Source organism: Filicampus tigris, chromosome 7, assembly GCF_054856515.1.
Source record: "Filicampus tigris isolate MCC_2025a chromosome 7, RoL_Ftig_1.0, whole genome shotgun sequence".
NCBI classification, from domain to species: domain Eukaryota; kingdom Metazoa; phylum Chordata; class Actinopteri; order Syngnathiformes; family Syngnathidae; genus Filicampus; species Filicampus tigris.
This window is the reverse complement of record NC_141223.1, coordinates 25691611-25715766: the sequence shown is the minus strand read 5'-3', so window position 1 is coordinate 25715766 and position 24156 is coordinate 25691611. Positions and strand designations below refer to the sequence as shown.

The following is a 24156-nucleotide window of genomic DNA, read 5'->3' as shown; positions in this document are numbered from 1 at the left end:
ACTAAACTAGTATGCATTTAAAGCAACATTGTCATGTCAGTTTTTGATTATGGCGGCGCCATGTGGACAAAAGCGGCAGTGTTTTGACAAAAATCAACCACATTTCCCATGCGTGCCAGCACGTAGTGTTGTGAAATCCTGAGCCGTCCTTATAACGAAAGGAGGAATTGAGTATGCCGTAAAGCAATCCAGGACATTTGTTTTTTTTTGTGTGCCAGGGTTGATCCCATCCTCCCCAAAGTTGCATTGTGCCAGTAAAAACGATACAGACCCCCTCAGGGTATGGTGTCCCATTCAACTACTGTACTTGTAAGTCAATGTTTCATCAAAAGAACTGTGAAAATTTTTTATCAAGGTCGATTTCTTGCCCAGTGTTGCTTCAAGGAGCACTGCATGAAGATGAATATTCAGGTTAAATAAGCAGACTGAGTTATTTAAAAAAAAATTAAGAAAAATAAAAACAATTTCATATACATTTATTTTTTGCTTCGTTCATGTCTGTGTGTTGTGTTCAGTAAACTGATTAAATGGCAAACAGAACACTCATATGCATCTGTCTGTTAACAGAGATCGCAATGTAATTGTCAAAACAGATTGTTGACCGGAGTATGCAGGTGTAACCATGTCACAAGATATAAAAAAAAAAAAATTTTTTTTAAATTCCCTTAAGAATTCTATATGGTTCACGCTCTGACTTTTTAGCAGCATGAATTCCAAAAATTGGGAAATCATAAGCACCCTACGTATTCTTGGTCCTTATGATGCTTAAGTGACGAACATAGTGCCGTGGTTCATTGTGGACTTTTGGGCAGTTTCAGCATGAATGGCCGCAATGTATGGATGCGTAAAATAATTTCTGCATTCCCCCCCGAAAAAAAATCCATTATGGGAAAAACTTTGATGTTTTAGTTGTGTATATAAAAGGCCACTCTCCATGGCTTGGATTTAAAATGCCCAACCTGAGGATGCTTAATCACAAACATAGAATATTCTACCATATAGGGAAAAGTAACAAATGCAATACAATACCCTTGCTATACTGTGGGTAGTGAACCCCTAAGGAGGCGTCTCGAGGACGGGTTAAAAAATAAGAGTCAAGACAAATACATTTTTTCTTTTGCAATTAAAATGGTATACCAACAAACTATTATAACACAGAAACAATGTATTTACTGACAGTTAATCCAAATCTGTTGTGAATCCAGGTCTTTTCCTTAGAAAGAAGGATTGAGGGTCTTTTGCAAGTTTTGCATTGCCTGGTATCGGGGTGGGGCTGGGTGGAGTGGGATAGGAAGAGCTTCAAGGCTACGACCCATGGGTCGTGCCACTGTCAACGTGGTAACGATGATATGGTGGCGCATGGGAGGATCTGAAATTAAAAAAAAAAAAAGTCAATTAAGTCTTTCCCTGGATGTCTGATCCCACACCAATAAAATACAGCATACTTCAACAATATAAATATACACAAACACACTTACAAAATAGAAATGTAAGTAACTGTGAAGTCCAAACATGTACACATACTCCAAAAACAAATTAGAAAAATAAAAAGCTTCTCTCACAATGTTGTCAAGTGCAAGCCCTAATAATACCCCCCACTGAGTTTCACATGTGAGCTTGTATTTTGGGAACATAAGAACATCCTTTATTTCGCAAAGCTTGAGCCTTTCCATCACTTGGATAAAGATGAATATGCCTCATCAGTCCAAAAATATTATTTGGTACTATTTGGCAAATTAATTTCAAGCCCTTGCTTCTAAATAGTTTGCATTTTAGAGTGAGGCATCATTTTGTCTGTTCAAACCGTCACTCTTGCCCTCTCGTGGCTGTTACTGATGCCACAAAATATAGGGCTTTTTTTCACTGGTCTGGCAGAATCCTTGCATCTTCAAAAGCATCACTTTTCAGTAAACCCCCCCCAAAAAAAAAAAAAAAAAAAAGGCCCATTGATCCAATTAAAGGATCATTTCTTTTGTGTCACCCTGTACGACGGACAGCAACGCTGACCATTAAAGTACCTTCTGCGCATGCATAAGATATTCACCCTTCCATACTATCGGTGGCGGTAGTCACCATTTCTCATTGTTCGAAAAATCTAACCGGAAAGCTGTTGGCCGGGGGCGGATTATAACAACGTAAACAATGCATTCAGCTCTCTTCTTCGATCACGATGAACTCCCACGCAAAGTAAACCCTGACGTTCTTGACACGGTATTGTGAAATACTTGCATTGTCAACCCTCGCTCTTGTACTGTAGATTAAGGCAGCGAAGGCATGCTCACTGTTTATCCGCATTTGTCACATCCCGTTGGTGCTCCAAGTGCTGATTTGCTAGCTAACAGCCAATCATAGTGATCAAATGTCACGACTGGCGATGCAGATTCAACATGCGTAAACACCTCCCCCAGACGATTAGAGACGGGTTACGACACTACGACGGTGGTCACTACACCAATCAGACGCCGCTTAGAGACGCCACGACGCTTCACGACCTCCGATGTCGGTTTGGTGTATCAGTGCCTTTAGAGATAGAGTGAGAAGTTCGGCCATCCGGGAGGGACTCAAAGTTGAGCCGCTGCTTCTCCGCGTTGAGAGGAGCCAGTTGAGATGGCTCGGGCATCTGATTAGGATGCCTCCTGGACGCCTCCCTGGTGAGGTGTTCCGGGCATGTCCCACGGGTAGGAGGCCCCGAGGACGACCCAGGACACGCTGGAGAGACTATGTCTAGACTATGGCTTGCCTGGGAATGCCTTGGGATCCCTCCGGAAGAGCTGGAAGACGTGGCTGGGGAGAGGGAAGTCTGGGCTTCCTTGCTGAAGCTGCTGCCTCCGCGACCCGACCTCAGATTAGCGGCAGATAATGGATGAGCACGTGTACCATTTTGATTTTACTTTGGAATTTGATGCCATTTTTGGCCCTTTATAGAGGTCCTATTTTCACAAAGTACTCCTAGAAAATGTGTGCAATTGTCTTCAAATTTTGAGTGTTTCATCTAAAGTTGTTTAAGATGAAAAGTCATTGAAAGTTTATTTCGATGCACGCAGTTGTGGTGGCGAGGCACTTGTTGGATGTTTTTCAGGCCTCCACACCGTTTATCAAGAAAAACGATGCTGTTTTGGAGCGCCTAAACCTAGGCGAGAACCCATGAACCTTTGCACACACACCAGGCCTAGCAAAAACATAATATTTTACAGGGTTATTGTCCTTCGTGCCAGTACTCTAATGTGCAAGTACCCCAACATGGCCAGGGTTGCAAAGGCCCTTAATAGCTGCTTGCGGCTCAAGTACTGTTGTTGTTATTATTATGGATGCTCCGATCGATCAGGCACCGATCATGATCGTCCGATTTTCGTGAAAAATGACGTAATCGGAATATTCGATCAAAGCCTTTTATTGCCAATCGAAACATCCGATCACCCACAGCTCATTCTTCGCAGCCTACAGCCGTCTTGTGTCCCTCCCCCTCTGCTCGCTGCGGAGGCGAGGGTGCTACATTCACACCAACTGCGGTGGGGGCCTTTCTGGCGGCTCGTTTCAATTGGAGTCAATGTAGTTCCCGCGGGCGGGCGCGGTATGAATGATACTTTTGGGGCGGTGGGACATCGTTGCGTATTAAAAAAGTCCACTGTTTTGCCATTCCGCCTCGTGGCAGCCCACCAGCATCGGTCTCACACACAGCTAAACAGAGCCAGAGCTCAAAGGTCCCCCGTACTCTGCGGTGTGTCACACACAGCCAAACAGAGCCATTGTAAAAACAGTTAAAAAAATCTTTAAAAAAAAAGCCACCGAGTGAACAGGACGCTGTTTGGCTGTGTGTGACGTAGATGCCCGATGCTGATTGGCTGCCGAGACGAAATGGCAAAAAAGTTGATTTGTTTAATATGCGACGACGTCCCACCGCTCCAAAAGCATCATTCTTACCGTGCCGCAGCAACCGCGCCCGCCCGCGCGAGCTACATTGACTCCAATTGAAATGCGCCGCCAGTTGGTGTGGACGTAGCATTGTCTGCTGTGTGGAGTTTGCGTCTTGTAATACGCATAAAATGTATATGCCATGAAAAGGTACCTCGCGGAGGGGAGCATGGCCAAAAGTTTCAACACAACCAATTTAATCCGACATTTGAAGAACAAGGAATTGGGAGACTATGGTGAGTTTACGAGGCTCACTGCATTGAATAAATCAAGGCAAGCAGACGGCGTATGGCACGCATGCCGCAGCTTTTTATGCATGATGCGTTACTGTCACAGCGCAGTATAGTCACCATAAATAAATGGAAAAATATGTTCCATGTGATCGGTATCGGTGTCATAAAACCTGATTGGAACATCCCTAGTTATTATATATTCATGGAGTTGAAATACGCGGGACCTAAAGGCTGATCCTCTAAACCACATATGTCAAAGTCATGGTCCGTGGGCCACATCCCGCGAGAAGGTTTTCTACGGCCCCGGGGGATGAAATTGCTTTATTATTAGATCCGGCCCGCAGCAAGCCGGTGTGGGTAGCAGAAGTGATCGGGTCCTTTGCGCCTGCTGATGACGTCACGCTATAAAATATATTGTAGCGTCTTCCAAGAACACAGACGTAGTTTAATTATCACATTTCATTAGTCCAACCGGCTAATGTGGGCCGCAGTCGGCGCCAATACAGTAGAAAACCGTTCAGTCAAGCTCTCCTGTTCGTCCTCCGCTCCTCTCGCTCGCATGCCCTCCCACCAAGCGAGCCGCACGATGCATTCATTAACCTCGGAAACAACACAACTTGGCAAGACACAAATTCGACCACAGAGCAGATAACCCAATTCATTACACTATTTCTGTAACATATTTCTTTGCTTCTATGGTTGCCACCCCTTGGCTGTTGTTATAACGAACATTACCGCTACTTTTGCGAGTATCGTCCGTTGGTCGTCTACATGCCGACTGAAGACTTCACTTTTCGTGGTTTTCAGAATCGGATTGTGGTGAAAAGTTATTTGGAGTAAAACACACTTTATTAAGAAATACTTCATGTTAGAAATCTCACGTTGATTTATTATTTGTAATTGTTGGCATTTGATAAATTCATTGAGTTTCGATGTAGTACTGAAATGTCCCACACTGTGAGCAGGCATTGAACGCTCCTCGAGCGCCAAGTGTTGATAGCGAGAGAGGCGGTTTCTTTTTTTTCCTCCTTCGACAAAGCTAGCTCGTAGTTTGTTTGTGCCAGCAAACTCAGTAGTTGCAGATTTCCCATGTTTCACCACGTTTGTTGTTGTGTGTAAATGTTAAAAGGTGAGTTTAATCATTTAGGTTCGTGTCAGGTAACTGCTGTACATAATAGCCTAGATATGTTTTCGTGAGTGATGCCATGATGAACTCTAGTTCATTATTTCGGCTAGTATGCTAACTATTCTAGTGATGAAACGTGTGAATGTGTATTGTATGTATTGTTTGGCTGTTTAATTGCTTAATACAGTGAATTGTAATGTTTAGGCATATTGTTAATTAATGGATATGCATTGGATGATGTTGCTAGGTTATTCTTTGTCTGTGTTGTTGCAGATCACAATAGATAGACGTGTCAAGTGGAATACGGGCCTGTGTTCTCTGACAGGAGCACCCGCATTCATACCTTGCCACTCTAAAATAGAGTCAGCTGGAGACATCATACCAATCATATGATCCTCTCCGTTTTACTTCACATTATGTACAGTTCATACAATCTTGCAAACCGAGTCAACCAGAAAATTGTTTCCAGTTTGGCAGGAGAAACGCAAACGTTCCACTGATCTTGTTTCACAAGACGGGCAGCGGCTTCTTCTCTGGTCATAAGCGGAAGTGACGTACGAGCTGCCTCGCAAAAGTAACAGTAATGTACTTTATTTCATTTTTTATTTAGTAACTCCGAAGATAAAAACACAACAGCAGCAGGCGCGAAGGACCCGATCCAATCTAGACACTTTCAATTTCAGAAAATTTCAATGAACATTCTATCAGTACGGCCCTCGGCTTGTCGCAAAATTTTTTATTTGGCCCTCCGTCCATTTGACTTTGACACCCCTGCTCTAAACTATGCGTCATCAACCTTTTTGAACCTGAGACTTACTTCGTGGGTACTGATTAATAAGAATGGCCTCCAGTTTTTGATAGACACTTTGAGAAATAAAAAATTGCTCACATTAACCTTTAATTATATTTTAGCAATAAATAATGATGTTTATCTTTGGGGAGATGATCAAGTTAATTTCTCAATGTTATATACATCTTTATCAACAATTATTTAACAAAGTAGGAAACAATATCAATAGGAAGCACCATTTCTATAAATCTCTAGTGTTGACATTTTCAAAAGATCACGCGATCTACAACATTCTTGGAAATCCCATGAACATCCTCCTCTGAACATTGCTGAACTCTTAGCGTTATCGCTTTAAAACACGCAATCATTTTTTTTTCTTGGGAGTAGCATAAATACAGTCATGCAACATGCTGTTCTTAGGTCTTTATACAGTGAGAGACAAAGATGATGCACAACAACCTAAGTTGCAGGACAAGTTGGATGAGTGGCGAGGAGCTTACCATGAATCTGGCTCACTGCGTTGCTCATTTTCTTCCTGAGTGACTGCTCTTCTTGATTGACATTCTTCCTCTATGCACAAATAAATACACATTAGCAGGGATGCACATAATTTTTTTCATTTATTTTATAAAACACTTTTGCCCATTAAAAAAGAAAAAAAAAATCCTAATGTCTAATATGGCCGTTTAGGATTTAAGAACACAATTTAACGCAATTTTGTAAGTGGTACAGTGTAGTGCCAGGCATTTTGAGCTGAATGTTTTCTTACAATTATTAGGCAAAGTATTTTTTATTTTTTTTTCATAATTATCATGAATAACTGAAGTGCAATTTAAGGCACCTTTCTTAAAACATGGACAGCACATTACAAAGTAATCTAGGTTCACAAAATAGAAAAAGAAGTTTAAAAAAATAAAATTAAAGAAAAAGGGAATTAAGCCAAGGAGCAGCTGTTGAACTACCAGCTAATGATAACAGCTGCTAGCCACTAACGCCGGAGACTTGTGCCGTATCTTACAATGACAGCGTAATTAACCAGCGGTTTGTTCGAGTCCTAAATTAGCAACTGAATAGAATTTCGAGACTGTGTTGTGTTGGTGTTGCTAGCAAGCGTTAAAACTGCCGATACGTTGAAAGCGGAAGTCAAGTTAGCCGTTACGCCACCATGCGGGCCAACTTCAAAGCAAAGGTTCACTAAGGCTATTGCACTGGCATTAATGACTCAATGTATTATTTGGTAAGCTTTATTTTGAAGTTAGACCTTGTGGAGGCAGTGCATTCGTTGCGTATGTTTGAGAAACGGTTCCATGCATGCGACTTACGTGATCCATAAGGGTTTTCAACTTCCTCTGCTGAATGCGAACTAATCACATTGCCTTATTGTGAACGCGCAGATCCATTCTGCGGATTGTGTCCATCCTGAACCGATGCTTGATTCTTACCAATCAAAGATGATTCGTTGCACTGCACCACTAGTGTGTAGAGGTACGCAAATGCGCGTCGTGACGCAAATGACGGTACTCCTCAGTGATTTCTGTTGCGCATGTGTACCTGTGTACCAATTATGTGCACCCCTGAACAAAAACCATTAACGATATCGTTTATCATGATATTTTGGGGGAAAAATATTGTTCTAAAAATGTGTTATTGGGACAGGCCTAAGTAAGAGACTGACACCTATCAAATATAGAGTGTAAATAGCTGCGGATAAAAAGATAAGAATGACTGAAAAAATTCTTGAGGATTAAGTTAAAGAAAAGTAAATCCAAGAATTTTCTTTGCGGCCCCACAAGTCTAAAAAAGGCATTTTGATTAAAATTGCGTTTTGGGAGTTAAGCAGTAAAATCGATCCATTTTTGTCTGTCTCCGGGCGCGGCCATTTTTTTACTTATTGTCGACAGAAAATGATATCACGGTTGCTCAGGGCTCAGGTAACGACCTTGAGCAACTATGATGTCATTTTCAGTCAACAAATAGTGACAAAACGGTCACCCCCTGAGATGGCTAAAAACAGGTGGATTTTGTTGCTTAACTAAAACTCCACCAACGCAATATTAATCAAAAAGTCTTGTTTAGATTAGTGAAGGCGCATAGAACATATTACTGTAAAGAACATTGTTTGGGTTGACTTCTTGTTTAAGGCCCGATATGTTCAAACGTCATAAACAACACTCACACACAGAGCACTTCAAGAAACAATCATTTTGAGTGAATTACCTGTCCTGTGGAATAGTGATTCAAATATAGAACGGTATATGATGACCAGATTGTTAATCATTTACCAGGTTGTGAGTTAATCATTTACCAGTCAATATTACCTAAAAAGACAGGCAATGCATTTTGTAGTGAATCCTATCAAACATCAATTTCTTACTTACCACAGGAATTTCCTTCCACATCATCAAGGAGATTGGCTGTGGAATGAGCAGTGCCCAATCTGGTAAGGTTTAATTAAAGATAACTAGGTAAAGACTGTTCATTCTTGCGCACTAGATTCCAGAGCTGGGTATTCCGCCTAGCCGGCAGACCGGTCCGTCTATCCGCCTATGACTGATGCCCATTTTGCAAACGATAAACAATAAACGGGGAGGAAATAAATAGACGGACTAAGCATAAGCGGATTTTCGCTCATCTATGTAATCGTCTATAACCTGACGATGATTATTGTTTTGTTTAATGCAGGTGGGTTTGCTGCTTGATTCGTGTATTTTACATGGAAGTGCTAATGGAAGCGCTAAAAGGATAGACTGACTGATCGATAGGCGCTTATACTATTTGGTCGGACAAAATGGCGGCTAAACGGATGGCCATCTACCCCAGGGGACCTTGTAGAGCAGGGTTGGGCAATTCCGGCCCTCGAGGGCCTGCCTGTTTTCCGTGAGATACAGTCTTTAAGGTTTATTCTTACCCCACCCTGAAAAAGGTTAATTCAATTTTTCCTTGCCCAGCAAGGGGGTCTGCAACAGGAAGTGATTAATGTGAACTGTGGGCCTGTGAAGCCCTCTGGGGCTTTTGTGTTTTAGGGCTACATTAATAAACTTGACTTGACATTTCTTTGCACGCTTAATTTTTGCATCTGTATACATGATGTGTATCGCCAAAAAGGCATGCTCCAGTTTTATCTGCTTCAAGGACATTATCCCAAAAGCTTTGTGTCTTCTCAAAATGCTGTTTTACAGATTCAAGTCTCATTTTCAAGTTAGTTCTTTGTTAACAGAAGGAAACCAACAATTTTGTTCATGTGTAAACATGCACATATGCTGTGATAAAATTCAGGATACGGATGATGCTTCAGAAGTGTTCGCCTTTTTGACTTTCTTCTCTTTGTCTTTTCTGAGAACGTTCTGGCAATTTCAAAAAGCTTCTTTCTTGTAGCTGAAAAAAAGACAATTCATTTGGTTGAATGTTAATTCAACAGTAAACATGTAGGATTTAAACTAGGAGACTTACATTTGCCCATATGTTTGAGTTTGTCTCTAAACAGTGCATCTTCTGACACAGCCTCCGGTGAAGGTACAGAGAATGACTCTAGAGCACAATGAGAACAGTAAGACTTACTGTATTCATACCGCATGTACTGCAGATTCATGTATAATCATGTGACAATTAACCAATCAATCAAGAAATCACATTGGATACACAAGCATTCTGTTAATTACACAGTATGATAGCTTGACTGTGTGAATGATTTCTACCTGTGCAATTCTCCGAGCTAGATGAATGACTGCACTTTGATTTCTTTGATTCATATTTCAAGCGATCTAAAATTTAAAAAAAAAAAGAAAAAAGGAGCAGATGTTAGTCATGATCATTGATATTATGAAGCAAAAATGGATGAGTCCTCGCACAAAATAACATGTTGTGGTCGGATGGGCACATGTGCTACAGTAGTTGTTTCCCGACCCGGAGATTGCAGGTTCGATCTTGAGTGATCATGTCGAAGTGTCCTTTAGCAGTATACTGAACACCCAAGTTGCTCCTGATGCTACGTCATCATTGGGTGATAAAGCGCTTTTAGTACCTTGAAGGTAAAAAATTGTAATGTTAATCAATTACACCAGTGTCAGAAGTATAAAGGGAAAGATCATTTACGTGATCTTATCATGGTGTTTAGTAATAATTTAAAAAAAAATTAAAACAAATTTTAAAAAAAAGAAAGAAAGAAGAAAAAAAGAAATTTTCTATTCTTTTTTTGTTTGTTTTTTACTTCGCAAACTTCATCAATTATTGCCGGTATGTATTTTTAAAGAGGAAATCAACCCAAACATATTTTTTTCAAGAATATGTTCCCAGCAGGCCCACTAGTTGAAACACGGCATTCTGATTAATATTGAGTTTGTGGAGTATGAGTTAAGCAGCAAAATCCTCCCCTTTTTAGCCATTTCTCGCATCTCTGGGGGCGGCAGAAATGACAAAATGGCCGCCCCCAGAGATGGCTAAAAACGGGTGGATTAACTCCTGTAGTAAATGTTTACGTTTGAAGTCAATACAATGATGAATTATTCATCATATATTAAATTTTCGTCAATCATTCATTTAATATATACATTTTAGACACCTATTTTTAGATGTACTTTTACTATTGATTTGTGATTAAGAAATTGTGTTTTACAAATGCTTTAAAGTAAGCAATGCTGAGTTCTCATATATAAAACACAGTGGCAGTCTTCCATAATCATTTTCAGGTTTGGATGAAATTCAATTATCGTTCATCTCAAAGTAATTTAATCATATGCCAAGTGACAGAATTATGATTTGACTTGTTTTAAGTGTTGCAAAAGTACATCAAAACATGTTGGATCTTTCGCCCTCACATTCCAGCAACCATTCTACTATACACTGAAAAACGTTTTTGTTGAATTCACTCAATTTTATTTCATCAGGTGGTTGCACAAAATAAAATAATCTGGATCCAGATACATTTTTATGTAGATGTGTAGTCTCTTTAAATGTATCTGGATCCAGATTACTTTATTTTGTGCAACCACCTGGTGAAATAAAATTGAGTGAATTCAAAATTCCATTGTTTAAACTTAATACTTTAAATTAATCTTTACACAGCTTGTGTGGTAGTTATACACTGAAAATAATGCCAGTAAAAAGTCTACTTTTTTTCCATCCATCCATCGATTCCGGTTGATTCTTGGTTCTTCTGTGTTGGTGATGGATAAGGCATCAAAACTAGGAATTTTAAAATGAGTACTAATTCGGAAGAATCAGAATGTAAGGCTAGGTTCACATCGCAGGCAAATGCGACCCAGATCGATTTTTTTTGCCCATATGCGACCTGTATCTGATTTTTTTTTATGACAGTCTGAACGGCTCAATTCCAATGTTTTCAAATGCGACCTGGGTCGCTTTCACATGTGGTCCTCGATCGGATACGTATCCGATCTTTTCCAATGCGTCCATGGTCTGAACGGCCAGGTCGCATACATCCGACATTGATGTCACTCTAGCTATGAAAGAAATTTCAGGATACAAAAGGTAAAAGTATGGGCTGCGACTCGCAGCTCTGGAGTTTCCTGAATGCAACATACTCATAGCTGCTCTGACATTGGCTAGCCTAGCATCTTCCTGGCATCCCATTGGCTAAGAGGGTCCTACCGTATGTGACTATGTGTGCAGATAGACAGGTAGATAGATATGTGATATGTGTGTCTATGCAGCGTCCTCGTCATTCGTCCCTCCGGCCATGAGGTGTTCCGATAGTTTTACGTGAATTAGAAACGAGGAAAAGAAAAAAAAAAAAAAAAAAAAAGAAAATCGTTTTTTTGGTCCATACAAACAAAGCGAGAGATAATAGAAAAGTATGAAAAAGGGATGCATTTGGTTGATTGCGCCAAACAATATGACCGTAATGTATCAACAGTCACCACATTATTAAATCAGTTCTTTACAAAACGCCAGGCAAAAACCACTTCTGAGAGAGAACATGAACCAAAGAGGGCAAAAAGCGATGAGGACAGCAATTAAAAGGTAAACGACCGTCATTTTTATTCCTTACACTATTCTTTGTTTTTTTACATAATGCACAACTCTCATTTATTGTGCAATAATCTAATTGTAACATGTATTTGTTACATGTTTTCATGCATTTTTATGCTTTATAAAACATTTATGTCTGAATATTGGGGGGCTTGGAACGGATTAGGGCATTTACATGGAAAAATGATCTTTACTTCTACTTAAGAAATTTCTTCCAGAACCAATTAATTTCGTAAGTAGAGGTACCACTGTACTTTAATTTAATCCACCTTGAAACATGAAGCATAAAGTGGACATTTATGGCGATCGTAGTAATTCAGCCACGGCTCAGATAGATTCATTTTTTTACGCACGGTTAAGACGTGACATCATCGTTAGTGATTTCTCCATGAAATGAGACATTAAAGCCTCGCCTCATAATTTCCTTCAAATATTGTATTTATTTCTACCTGCTACCTAATCGCTTGACTATATTAATGCCCCGACACGCTGGACTACATTTACTTCCGCAAACACAACGTCGGGTGTCTTCTTCTGCGCATGCGGGCCACTTTGACGCGTTCATACAGCAGACAAGACCGAGGTCGCATTCATAATTTAATATGAACGCTTACACACAAAAAAAAAATCTGAATCTGCGGTGTGAACCTAGCCTTAGTCCCAGCACCAAACTGATTCTTGACACTTGATGCCCAAGCCAACTTGTCTTGCCAGTTATTAGATAATTATGGCTGTGTGTCTTGATCATAGGCAAGTTTAATTTCTATAGAATTGTCGCTTAAGAGTACAAGAAAATGGTTTCTGAAATGTGAGTGGTGTGCCCACTTTTGTGAGATGGCGTCTATAAAAAGCCTACCTCTCTCTAAGGCAACAAGAAACTCCCGGTTTCGCTGCAGCTCTCTCATGAACTCCTCGTTCTGTAGAAAAAGGGCAATGCGCTCGTCTTCCAGATACTGCTTCAGTTTCTTGTCTTGCTCGGTAGCTACTGCCGTCAGACCTGGACCACCAGTTGTGCCTCCAGCTCCAGACTGAGAACTTGACTGGGCTGTCCGGTGACTCAAAGAGACTGAAGATGAGGCTGGTGATGATCCAAACTGGGAGATATTGGCCTGAGTAATCTGTGGAAAAGACAGGCTATAGGCAATGTTGTACCGTAATGAGTTCAATGAACGAAATATTTTGGGTGAACTGAACGTAGTGTATTTCTGCTTCATGAAAGTTTCTGTGAACGAGCTCACTCTGGGGCCAATGAATGGTCTTTTAAGGGCAGTTCATATTTGTACAAGATTGCCAGGTTTTCTCTTGTTGGACTACAAGGAGAAAACACATTATGGACAAACCTTAATTAGGGGAAACGACCATTATGGGACAACCGCGGCCACCAACAGTCACTTAGCACATACGTCATCGAGACGCAATGTGTGCGTTGAGGGAAAAAAATAAAAGCACAAGAACACACTTATGCTACCCTCAGACCGAACGCATTCCACGCGCTGGTGCGGTTGCGTGACTGACAAGGCGTTTGAAGCAAAGATTTTGCTCATTCACCCATTCTGTCCATATAGGCTGAAGTGAACTTTTGGCAGCAGTGCATCTGCTACAGCCAATCGTCGGCAGGAATATATTTACTACATTACACGCATGCACAGAGCAAGCACAAAGCCAAATAAAGTTTTAAACACATACACAGCTATGTAATACAAAAACAAAAAAAAACTACGTGGTACAATAAATATCATTGCAGTCTGTGGGACCGAGAGATGTTAGCTATCGCCGACGAGGGATGGACTTGGCCCACGTGGCCCCACAAACGTATCCGGTAAAAAGGTGCTATGAGTGGTAGGGATGTCACAATATTGGCAATATCACGATATTAAAATTGCCAAAATATATCATTGTCGTCAAGTCCCAATATTAATAGCAGTAAATGTGTTTAAAAGCCCAAGTTGTTTTCCATTTGTACAGTTCCAGCACTCTCTGGTGGTTAGTTTATTAGTGCAGTTTAATTTGATGTCACCTATGTTTAAGACCCAGGCTAATCGCCAGATGAAGGGGAACATAACACATTTGAGTTCCTACACAAATTGACCTGAGTCACAATGTGAGTGTGCCTTAGCAAGTACGTACCTCAATATTAGGTGTTCGGTCACTGTAGGTCATTTGTATACATTGATGTTAATGCTAACTGTACTATTTGAATCTTTGTGAATGCTGTTATTATGTACAAAAACAGAATATTGTGATGTTTTTTTTAACATGAGCGCATTTTTTTTTTTCAATATCGTGAGCTTTTATACAGTATTGTGGGTTTCTTACATATCGCCAACCTCCCCACAATACCATGATATTATCATATCGTGACATTTGGATATGGTGATATCCCTAATAAGCGGTCAACTCGGCCAAGGGGCTGGTCTCCCGGGCTGGAGCGCCACTGCTCTGAAGATTTTCCACCTCCGTGTGCTCGCCCACACATGTGTGTCCGAAAAGTTCTTGTCACAGTTGTTGTGCACACATCATTGGACATAAAATTTGACCAAAGAAGATGGAGCTTTGCTTCGCAATGATGCCCTCATTCCTCACTACCAGTTCCGTTTAAGACTGGTTGTGATTAGAATAGCCAAAACTAACATGGCTAACTGCTATTTTCATCCACAACCATCTTATTTTCATACTCTCAGAGCCATGCAGACTAAAGACATCATCTTGTTGGCCTGAGATTTCACTTCTCTCAACAGATAGATTGCAAAAGTTTGCATAATATTAGTTAGCTGATGATAGGCTGTACATGTTCTATAAGGAAATTATATCAAATGTTCCAAGGTTTGTCTTACTTACCTTTATACTTTCTAATTGCTGAGGCAGGATCCTCAGGAAATCATCTGGGAGATTTCCAAGCAATGGAGGGTCCCAATTCCGGAAGCTTTTGCCCTGCTTGTGACCTGGAAGTGGCTGGGCCTCAAATCTATGAAGGGACATGACAAAGCAAGACAAGAGAGATTCTTAACCCTTTATAGGGCAAGTGACTATTTTCGGTCATTTCCGCATCCTTTGCAAATGGTCACCCTCTTGTACCTCAGTGAGGTCAAAAGCCATGTGGTCCTCACTCAACTATTCAGAAGTGGACACCCCACATCACAAATCACATGGCTGTGATCTGAATTTTAAATAAATTAATTATTAATATGGTGAATTATTATTATTACCGGTATTTAGATTTATTCAAACTATGGTTATGGCCCCCAATAACAATCCAAAGTTCATTTTTTAAAATTAAAATTAAAATGAGCGCCCTTTAAAGTGTTCCGAACAATATTTGGAATATTATAGTAAAAGCCATATAGTTTTATACATTATTAAAAACAGCCATCATCAAACTAATTAAATACAATGTGAACAATTAAATAGTTGTTGCATCAAGATTTCATGCTTCAACTGAATAGTCAATATGTTAGGGTTAGGGTTATTTCAGGCTAGGGCTGCTCGATTTTGAATTTTTTTTTTAATCATGATTGTTTTGGTAATAATTGAAATCACGATTATTCAAACGATCATTTATTTATTTGGTACAAAAAAGAAAATGTTTAAACGTATAAAATATAAAGACAAATGTAGGCAAGTTCCTTTTGGACCAAACAAAATTAATAGTTATGAAATCTAAAAAAGGTGCAAATGTATAAATTCAACTATGATTTATTTGTGTAAACAGACAGTATGTTGAATATTAATAATCGTTTTTCACGATTATACCAATTTTGTAATCGTAGAGTGTAGGGGTGTAACGGTACGCTAAATCACATTTCAGTTTGGTTCGGTTTTTGGGAAACTTCGGTTTGTTATATTTTCGGTACAAAAAAACTGCTTCTTTTTAAACAAAATATGTTTATTTTGAAAAGCTGACAAGTAAATGGTACTTTTTATTAAAAAAACAAAAAAAGAAACAAATAAAAGCGAACCATTCAGTTGATATTCTAAGAAATTACACCAGAATAAAAAATACACTAACAATAAAGATCGCTTAATTTTGTAAATTATTAAGACACAACTACACAAACATAGATACACACACGCACACACAGGGGAAATGAACCAGCACAAGCCTAAAACAGGCTATGCACCAGCCCAGGCCCAGTGCCGGCCCACCTCTACAGGGGGAAAAACAGAATGCAGACTAACATAAATGCACAAGTTCACAATTAAAAATATGATAACCAACGGTATACGTTAAGGGAATAATTTAAAATAACTTATTATTTCAGATACATATCGTGGTGTATTCTCATCTAACTAATGCTTATTCAAAAGTGATACAACATGATTCAACAGAAGTTCATGGTCATTGTAGACGTTTCCTAGCTCTTGTAAGATTGTGGATGCTTGCTCCATTGATAACAGATCCAGATCTTTTAGATAACAATTAGTATTAAAACAATTTGGTTTCCTCACCATCCAATTAATTAGTATTATTCAATTAACTGAAGGGAAAGCCAAGTTGAACAAATATTGACGCTCTTTTGAGACTGCTACTTCTATAATCCTTCCCAGTAGACATACTGCTGGATAGAGGGGGAAACTAATATTGAATAAATTGCACAAAAACTCTCTAGTACTCAGCCAAAATGCATGTACCTCTGGGCAATGTCACAGTAAATGCATTACAGTGCCTGTCATCCCACATCCATACCAATTTATCTGAAACATTACAATTTATCTTAATGAGTTTATATGGAGTAATAAAGCGCCTGTTCAAAAGATTCATTTATATTATTTTGTACCTTTATACCTGTATTTTGCACACGAGAAGTTTGTAATTTTCATCATAGGTACACATAATTTTTTTTTCTAAACAGGAAATCACATTGTATGATTTTTAAACAATTTATTTGTGAAAATGGGTGGCCAATAAGTATTGGGCAGCCAGCAAAGGTTACTTTCAATACTTTGTAAAGTAGCCTTGGTTGCCAACGACAGGGCTCAAACAGTTCTTATAGTATTTTGGCCCACTCCTCTACACAGATTTCCTCTAGAGCTGTAATATTTGAGGGCTGTCGCTAGGCAACACAGTTTAGAATACCTCCACGGGTTTTCAATTGGGTTGAGGTCTGGAGACTGGCTAGGCCACTCCAGAACCTTGATATGCTTTTTATGGAGCCACTCCTTGGTTTTCCTGGCTGTGTGCTTTGGATCGTTATCATGCTGGAATACCCAGCCGCGTTTCACCTTCAATGCTCTGACCGAGGGAAGGTTTTTACCCAAAATGTCCCAATACATGGCCCCATTCATCTTGCCATTGACACGGGCCAGTCTTCCTGTTCCTTTTGCAGAAAAGCATCCCCAAAGCATTATGTTTCCACCCATGCTTCACAGTAGGTATGGTGTTCTTGGGATGAAACTCTGCTTTCTTCTTCCTCCAAACACGACGAGTGGTGTTTAAACCAAGAAGTTCAATTTTGTCCGCTCGTGTGGCGTAAAGGTTACGTATTCGGCGAAGGACGGGCCGGGACCACGAGGGTCGATTGAATATGCAGGGCGGAAACCGGGGACGGAGGGCCGATGCCCAGCTCTGGTCATCTTTGCAACGGTGATCGTAGCTGTCTTCAAATCATTGACCAGTTCCCGCCGTGTAGTTCTGGACTGATTCCTCACTGTTCTCAGGATCATTTGAACCCCACGAGGTGAGATCTTGCAAGGAGCCCCATTCCGAGGGAGATTGTCGGTGTTTTTCTCCTAATGCTTCCAACTGTTGATCTTTTCTCGTAGTTGTTTACCAATTGTAGTTTGTATCATCGCAGCTTTGTGCAGTTGTACAATTTCATCTCTGGTGTCTTTGGGAAGCGCTCTGGTCTTGGTCATGGTGAAGACTGGAGTCTGGCAGTTTGAAGGTGTGTGCAGGTGTCTCTTATGCATCTAATCAGCTCAAACACGTGCCATTTATCCTGTTAACGAGTGAAGGCCGAAATAACTTCTTAAAAAGCAAATGATTGGTCTGTGAGGGACAGAAGAGTTGTTTGTTTTCTAGATGCCCAATACTTATTGGCCACCCATTTTCACAAATCAATTGTTTAAAAATCATAGAATGTCAATTACTGGATGTTTTTTTTTTTTTTTTTTTACATTCTGTCTCTGACGCTTGATGTGTACCTATGATGAAAATGACAAACCTCTCAACTTTTAAATTGTTGAACTTGCACATTTTTTTTAGTTGCCCAATACCTATTGGCCCCACTGTATATATAATATCATAGTGCAGTATGTTGCGTGGTGAAGCTTGTTGGAGAATTTGCATCATGTGACAACGAGACAGGGATTCTAGGACTTTGTAGCTAGCTGCATTGGGCATTGTTTGGGGAAAAAAGCATCTAGAGTAAATAAAAGTTTTTAAAAACCCACCAATATGATCTCTTACTTGAAAAAATATCCCATGTTATAGCGTGGAGACCCTTGGCCATTAATACGAACCGGCCAATGCATGTACAAATTTGTTATGGCAAAATTTAGTTGTTGCGGGTTTTAACCAGGTGCGTTTTGGAAATTACAGTACAGTACATTGGAAAATCTCTCACTGCACGGGCATACCACCGAACAAAATGGCATAAAAAGTGGATACAGGTTAATTAAGCGCCTTCTATCTAGTGGAAGAGCAATTCATTGTTCTGCTAGTCATTCTGCATCACTGGCATAAAGAGTTGAACAAAGGCATTTATTGTAAAATTAAAAATTTCCAGACCTATTAAGTAAAACGGGATAATTTAACGCAGCATGCCTCATCTATCACAACCCACTAATGCCTGGTTCACACAGCAAGATTCTAAAATCGTCAGCAGATTTCCAAAACTTGATTTAAAAAAAAAAATAAAATAAAATCATGGCTATAAAAGATTTGAAGGTAAAGAGTGTGGTGTGCAGCTGTTGGAATGTTTTGCAGGTCTCGAGGGCATAAGCCCAATTAGCAATTTACAAAGCAACTACTTACTCAATGCGTGTTTGTTTTATCTTTCAAGAAGGTATCCACTGTAAATAAAGACTCACACAAGCACGAGTCGATTGAATTTGCTCGTCTGTTTTCTTTTCCATTTCTAAAGTTCAGGAATCCTACAATGATCAGATCTGGACAGCTTTTCCACCCTCGCGAATGCTCTCATCAGAGACGGGCGAGGGCAGAAAAGGGGCACGGTCTAACATGCAGCCCTCACATTTTTTACTGTCTCCATAATCTAAACATAATGTGGGCTGGTCTCCACCCTGGCTGGCCCTGTCTGTAGGGCTGATCCTCTCCAGCTTGGTCGGACCAGGGCACGCTGGCTAACACTTTTAACTGATTATGCGATGTACGGTTTTTGGATACCTTCTTGAAAGATAAAACGAACACGCATTGAGTACGTAATTGTTTTGTAAATTGCTAATTGGGCTTATGCCCTAGAGACCTGCAAAACATTCCAACAAAGTCACACGGCAAAATCAACGCATCACACACATCCTATTTTCACTCACGAATATTCCCAGATCAGACAGGAAATCTCGCAAATCTTCTGAAGATTAAACATTACATAATGAGATTGAATGGCCGGTCAGCAGATGCAGCTGCACAAATGTCTATGGCAAATAGAAACTTTTGAACCAAGAGCTCCCGCCTTACCTTAGTGGGGGTGTTGGAGGGGCTTCTGGGTATTTTCTGTCAAAAACGTGCATATCATATGTTGGTGGTGAGTAAATTGGAGGTGGTTCCTCATCTGAACTGTCTGGTTCAAGCGTTCTCTCCAGAATCTTGATAGGGTAAAAAAAGAAAAAATAACAAGTATGACACGTATCGTTCAATTTTAAGTTTAAAATCCTGTCTTATTTTATTCCTATTCAATCTCTCCATGTCATCTTGTGTTCAACATCCACTCCACAAGGCATGACAATTCAGTAAAATACAGTCAATGCACCTCACTGGAAAGAAACAAGATTTATTATGCATTGATGAGCTTGGACACTTTGCACTGACCTCTGGTGGTATACTGTCATCAGAGTCTGAGCTATCATCTGAAGCCTGTCCATCAATGCTCATCTGTAGAAGCTGGTCAATGGTGGCATCCACAGCGCCGTTATTGGAACGTAGCACACACTCTATTACTTCATAGTCCATTGTGGGGAACATGATCTTGAAGTCCTCCATTGCCTGGTTGAACTCCAGGCGGCGGACCTGGCGGTTGGGTCTGCTGTTGTTAAGCTCGCCTTGTCCATCACTCCCACCGCTGCTTCTTGATCCTCCATTACTACTGCTACGCCGGAACAGACTGGTCATCATCAAGTTCTCGCCAACCTAGTTTTAGGATGGCCCTTTTGTGATCTTTCAGTCTTCCTCAAGTTCGTTCTTTATCAGTTTCTCATTCTATGATAAGCATAGTAGTCAGTTCTGGGTCAATAGTTATCCACTAGTACAGTTGGATTCAGTTGCCTTTGACATGGTCCACTGAATCATGGGGTGTGAGGAATACCTATAAAGCCTGTTTTAGGTTTTAGGACCTATAATAGAAAAAAAGGCATTGTGTTTGTTGTATGACAAATTCAGACACCCTTTTATCACATCTGATGTTGTAAGTGGGCAGTATAGAGAACCAGGATTGCATGACAGTGGAGAGGCACCGGGTTCAAATCAACTCAGGCCCCCAAGTAGAGGTGAGCGATATATATCGTTATCGATATCATTGTCAATCTTGCTTTCACGATGTAATATAATTTTACATTATCGAGTATTAATACTGCCTCGAAAAGCGGGTCAGCCGACGGCCGCAAAGTTGGGAGGAAATGCTGAAAAATCAGTGTGCATTGACGGCAGAGGAGGAGGAAGTGATAATCATTCGCAAAATCAGCGGGCAGGACCCGGTCACGTGACTGTCTGCAGTGCAGCGGAGCTGTTTCCTCCTCATTTCATGGAGGAGTGTCGAGCGGGGATTCAGAGCGAGGCGCGAGCCCACGTCGTCCGTAGTCTGTAAATGGTTTGGAGTTGACAAGACTGACGTCGGTGGGAATAACATTGTTAGATGTGCCAAAACGGTCACCGTGAAGAGCAATTTTGCTGTACCACGAGCCATATGGATTACGAGGAAAATTTAGCGACCGCGCAAGCACGCTAAACAAAAGCTTTAACACGCACACACACTCAGAAAACAGTCGCCGAGTTGAACCAACAAATATAAACGCATGCACGCACTCACGCACACACAGCCACTCAGTACTTTAGTGACCAAGTCAAATGTGACATCCTGGATGATCGGTTAACATTCAGTTTACACGCTTGTAGTCCGCATCATTCATAACTAGCCTGTAGTCCAGAGGCATGCTGTTGCACAAACTACGACGGTTTATTAGTGTAACGCCAGGAAACACCCAAACATGAATAAAGTCACAAGTCTACATATCACAGCGATGAATGACTGGGAAAATGCACTTTTCGGTAAATTGCAGTTTTGTTAGTCAACTTTATTCTGAATACGTTGGCCGATGTATGAGAATGGTGTTGTCATGAAGACGTATTTTTTCTCTCGTTGGGTGACACTTCGTCACACGTCACATATCAAATAAATTTTTTTTCATTCTGATTGCTGTAGTTCACACCTTTTTCTCATTCTGATTGCTCTAGTAGTTGGCTGTGGCACACCAAAACTTACTGCAGCTCAAAATGTCATATCATTATGGAATAACAGCAGAGACATTTAAATGACATAAATATTCCCAAAAATCTAAGTCTATACATATTTTTTTGTTTTTTATTATTAACTATTGTCATAGAATATCATTATGTTTTGCAGAAGCTGTATTTTGCAATTTAAAAGAGATGTTGTTCACAAACGCTGTCTATCCACAAATGGTCTGTGAATCGAGTGCAGATTTAAAATATTTGTTGTAGGATATCGTCAAATTATTGTTATAGAGTTTTTTAAAAAAATGTTGAGATATATATTTTTTTGCGACTATACCGCCCACCCCTACCCCCCACCTCCAAGCTTCCTGAACATTGGTGTGGCTGGAAACCATCTCACCCAATGTCCCAATGTTAACTTGGATAGACTCAAACTCACCCACTCATCAACCGAGTCACATACACATACAACGGTCGGCAGTGAAACAGTTCAAGAGTGAACAAATATATATATATATTTGTTTACTTTTTATATTTTTCACAACTTCCCAATTAAGTTCACACCGATAATAACGGTACATCGATAATAATGGTGAAAAAAATACAAAAACACACCCAAAAACACAAAACAAGAAAAGAAAAAAGAGGGGGAAAAAATAATAACGAAGATACAGTCCAAAGATATCTTTATCATATCAGTCTTCCTCATCAAAAATCATGTATGCATAACAAGGAAATATTAACAAGATGATTCTGACGTGATATCTTTACGATAGATACGATTTCCTCCTGTGATTGTTTCTCATCGTAGCAACTCGCTGCTAAGAGGCTAACGGTAACGTCTCTTCATTTTGCAAACACTGGTTTCTTGAATATCGACTTAAAGTGTGTCATGCCGAGGTTTCAAAGACATATCTGATTTCGATAGTGAATGTATAAAAGCAAACCAAATTAACTCAAAGCATTCACTTTAAAAGGTTCTCCGGTTATTTCTCATCCACAAGGCCTGACTCACTCACAGCAGCAACAAATCCAAATTAGCTCAGTTTAAATTTGTCATAGATCCATGACATCAACAATACGACTTTTTGGGGGTTGGTTGGGGGGCATTGCCGCCGAGCAATTTCGAGTTTTGCCCTTGTCCTTATTAACAAATGGAATCGATTCGATATTTGGCACTACAGTACATATTTGATGTAATGGATCAAACACCATTACCTAAAGCAAAACAAGTCTTTCAAGTTGTACATGATACGGTTAGACTACCGTTACTCACAGTTTGGTTGCGTCTTGAGCAGAATAAGATTCCACAGTGTAGCGGAGTCTCAACAGAAGGGCCAGCTGTTGAAACGGGACGGTGGGCCGTGTCATTGTACAATTATAGGAAACAAAAGCAGACTGCCTATGCCTGTCCTCCACACTCTTAGCAATAAGCTAGCTCAGCTAGCAACCGGATGTGTCCATTTACCCGGTGCACACAGTCACAGACACAGTCATGCCTAACGGCATGCTGAAGAAAGTTCAGGACAGATTCTCCAATTCTCGATTGTTTGCGCTGCACATCTATGTTGACATTATTTGTAATGACATAACTATTAATTGTTTCTTTTGCATTTTTTCCCCAGTTGATCACCCGTGCAACAAAATGTCTAATTTTCGTTAAAGCAAGTGTGCGCGGCTGAAAGGTGCTGACACTTCATGTGCCAGAAGAACCTGCATTTTGTTGGGAAAATGTATTCCAATTCACTATTAAATATTAGCTTAACAAACTAAAACCTCCTAAGTGCTGCAAAACATTGTAAGTCTGTTTCTGTTCTTTGTTTTTAAATGCCTTTAGTTCTGTTTTTAAAAGCTTTTAAATGAACTTTTAATCATGTAAACCACATTGACGGGGCAGTCAAACAATTAATGTATAAAAGTTTAAAGGGACATTGTGTAGAATTTAGTGCTATCTTGTGGTGAACTAATAGAATGCAACGGCCTAAATTTGAAGTTCATGAATTTTATAGCTCACACACTACGGTTCCCCAGAGAGACCACACGTTGCAAGCCTACCACCAATGTCCGTACCAGAAGTGCAAGCAAAATGTTCTCACAAACAACTTCTAGTATTCCCTCAAGTGACGAAGTAAATGCATTTTTTGTTAAATTATGTTCGATAAGTTTGTCTCCTTTGGGTATCCAGAGCAGAAAGATGGCAGTGAAACATGACAGTCTGCAGTCGAGGAGGCGTGCCCCACGTAATATAATTAGCTAATACTATACCTACGATTATATAAAAAAATGCATGTTGATGTGATAGAACATATTGTTTGCATATTATTGAAATTAATAGTTTTTTTAATGAGTCTAAACATTCTACACACTGTTCCTTGAATGCTTCCTGTCTGAAAACCGTGATATTGTCATCAAACTTCATGTGCACATCTCCACTCATGCCCACTTCAACATCTGAAAATATAACAATCGCCCCAATATTTGG

At 40.1% G+C, this 24156-nt stretch overlaps 1 protein-coding gene across 2 annotated transcripts; it reads right to left on the bottom strand.

The window, feature by feature from the left end:
- Nucleotides 1-459: 459 nt before the first annotated feature.
- cuedc1b (CUE domain containing 1b) lies at nt 460-23292 on the bottom strand. Of its 2 annotated transcripts, XM_086035044.1 has the most exons (11): nt 22951-23281; nt 20037-20557; nt 19686-19813; nt 14888-15014; nt 12906-13167; nt 9757-9822; nt 9512-9589; nt 9343-9436; nt 8440-8498; nt 6562-6631; nt 460-1369 (listed from the first exon to the last, which is right to left on the bottom strand). In XM_086035044.1, coding segments are annotated over exons 2-11 (1188 nt in total). In that variant the 5' UTR covers nt 20340-20557; nt 22951-23281; the 3' UTR covers nt 460-1368. The 2 variants fall into 2 exon arrangements, with proteins under 2 accessions (XP_085891170.1, XP_085891171.1); XM_086035045.1 differs by lacking the exon at nt 9757-9822 and having other exon boundaries at nt 22951-23292.
- Nucleotides 23293-24156: the final 864 nt, after the last annotated feature.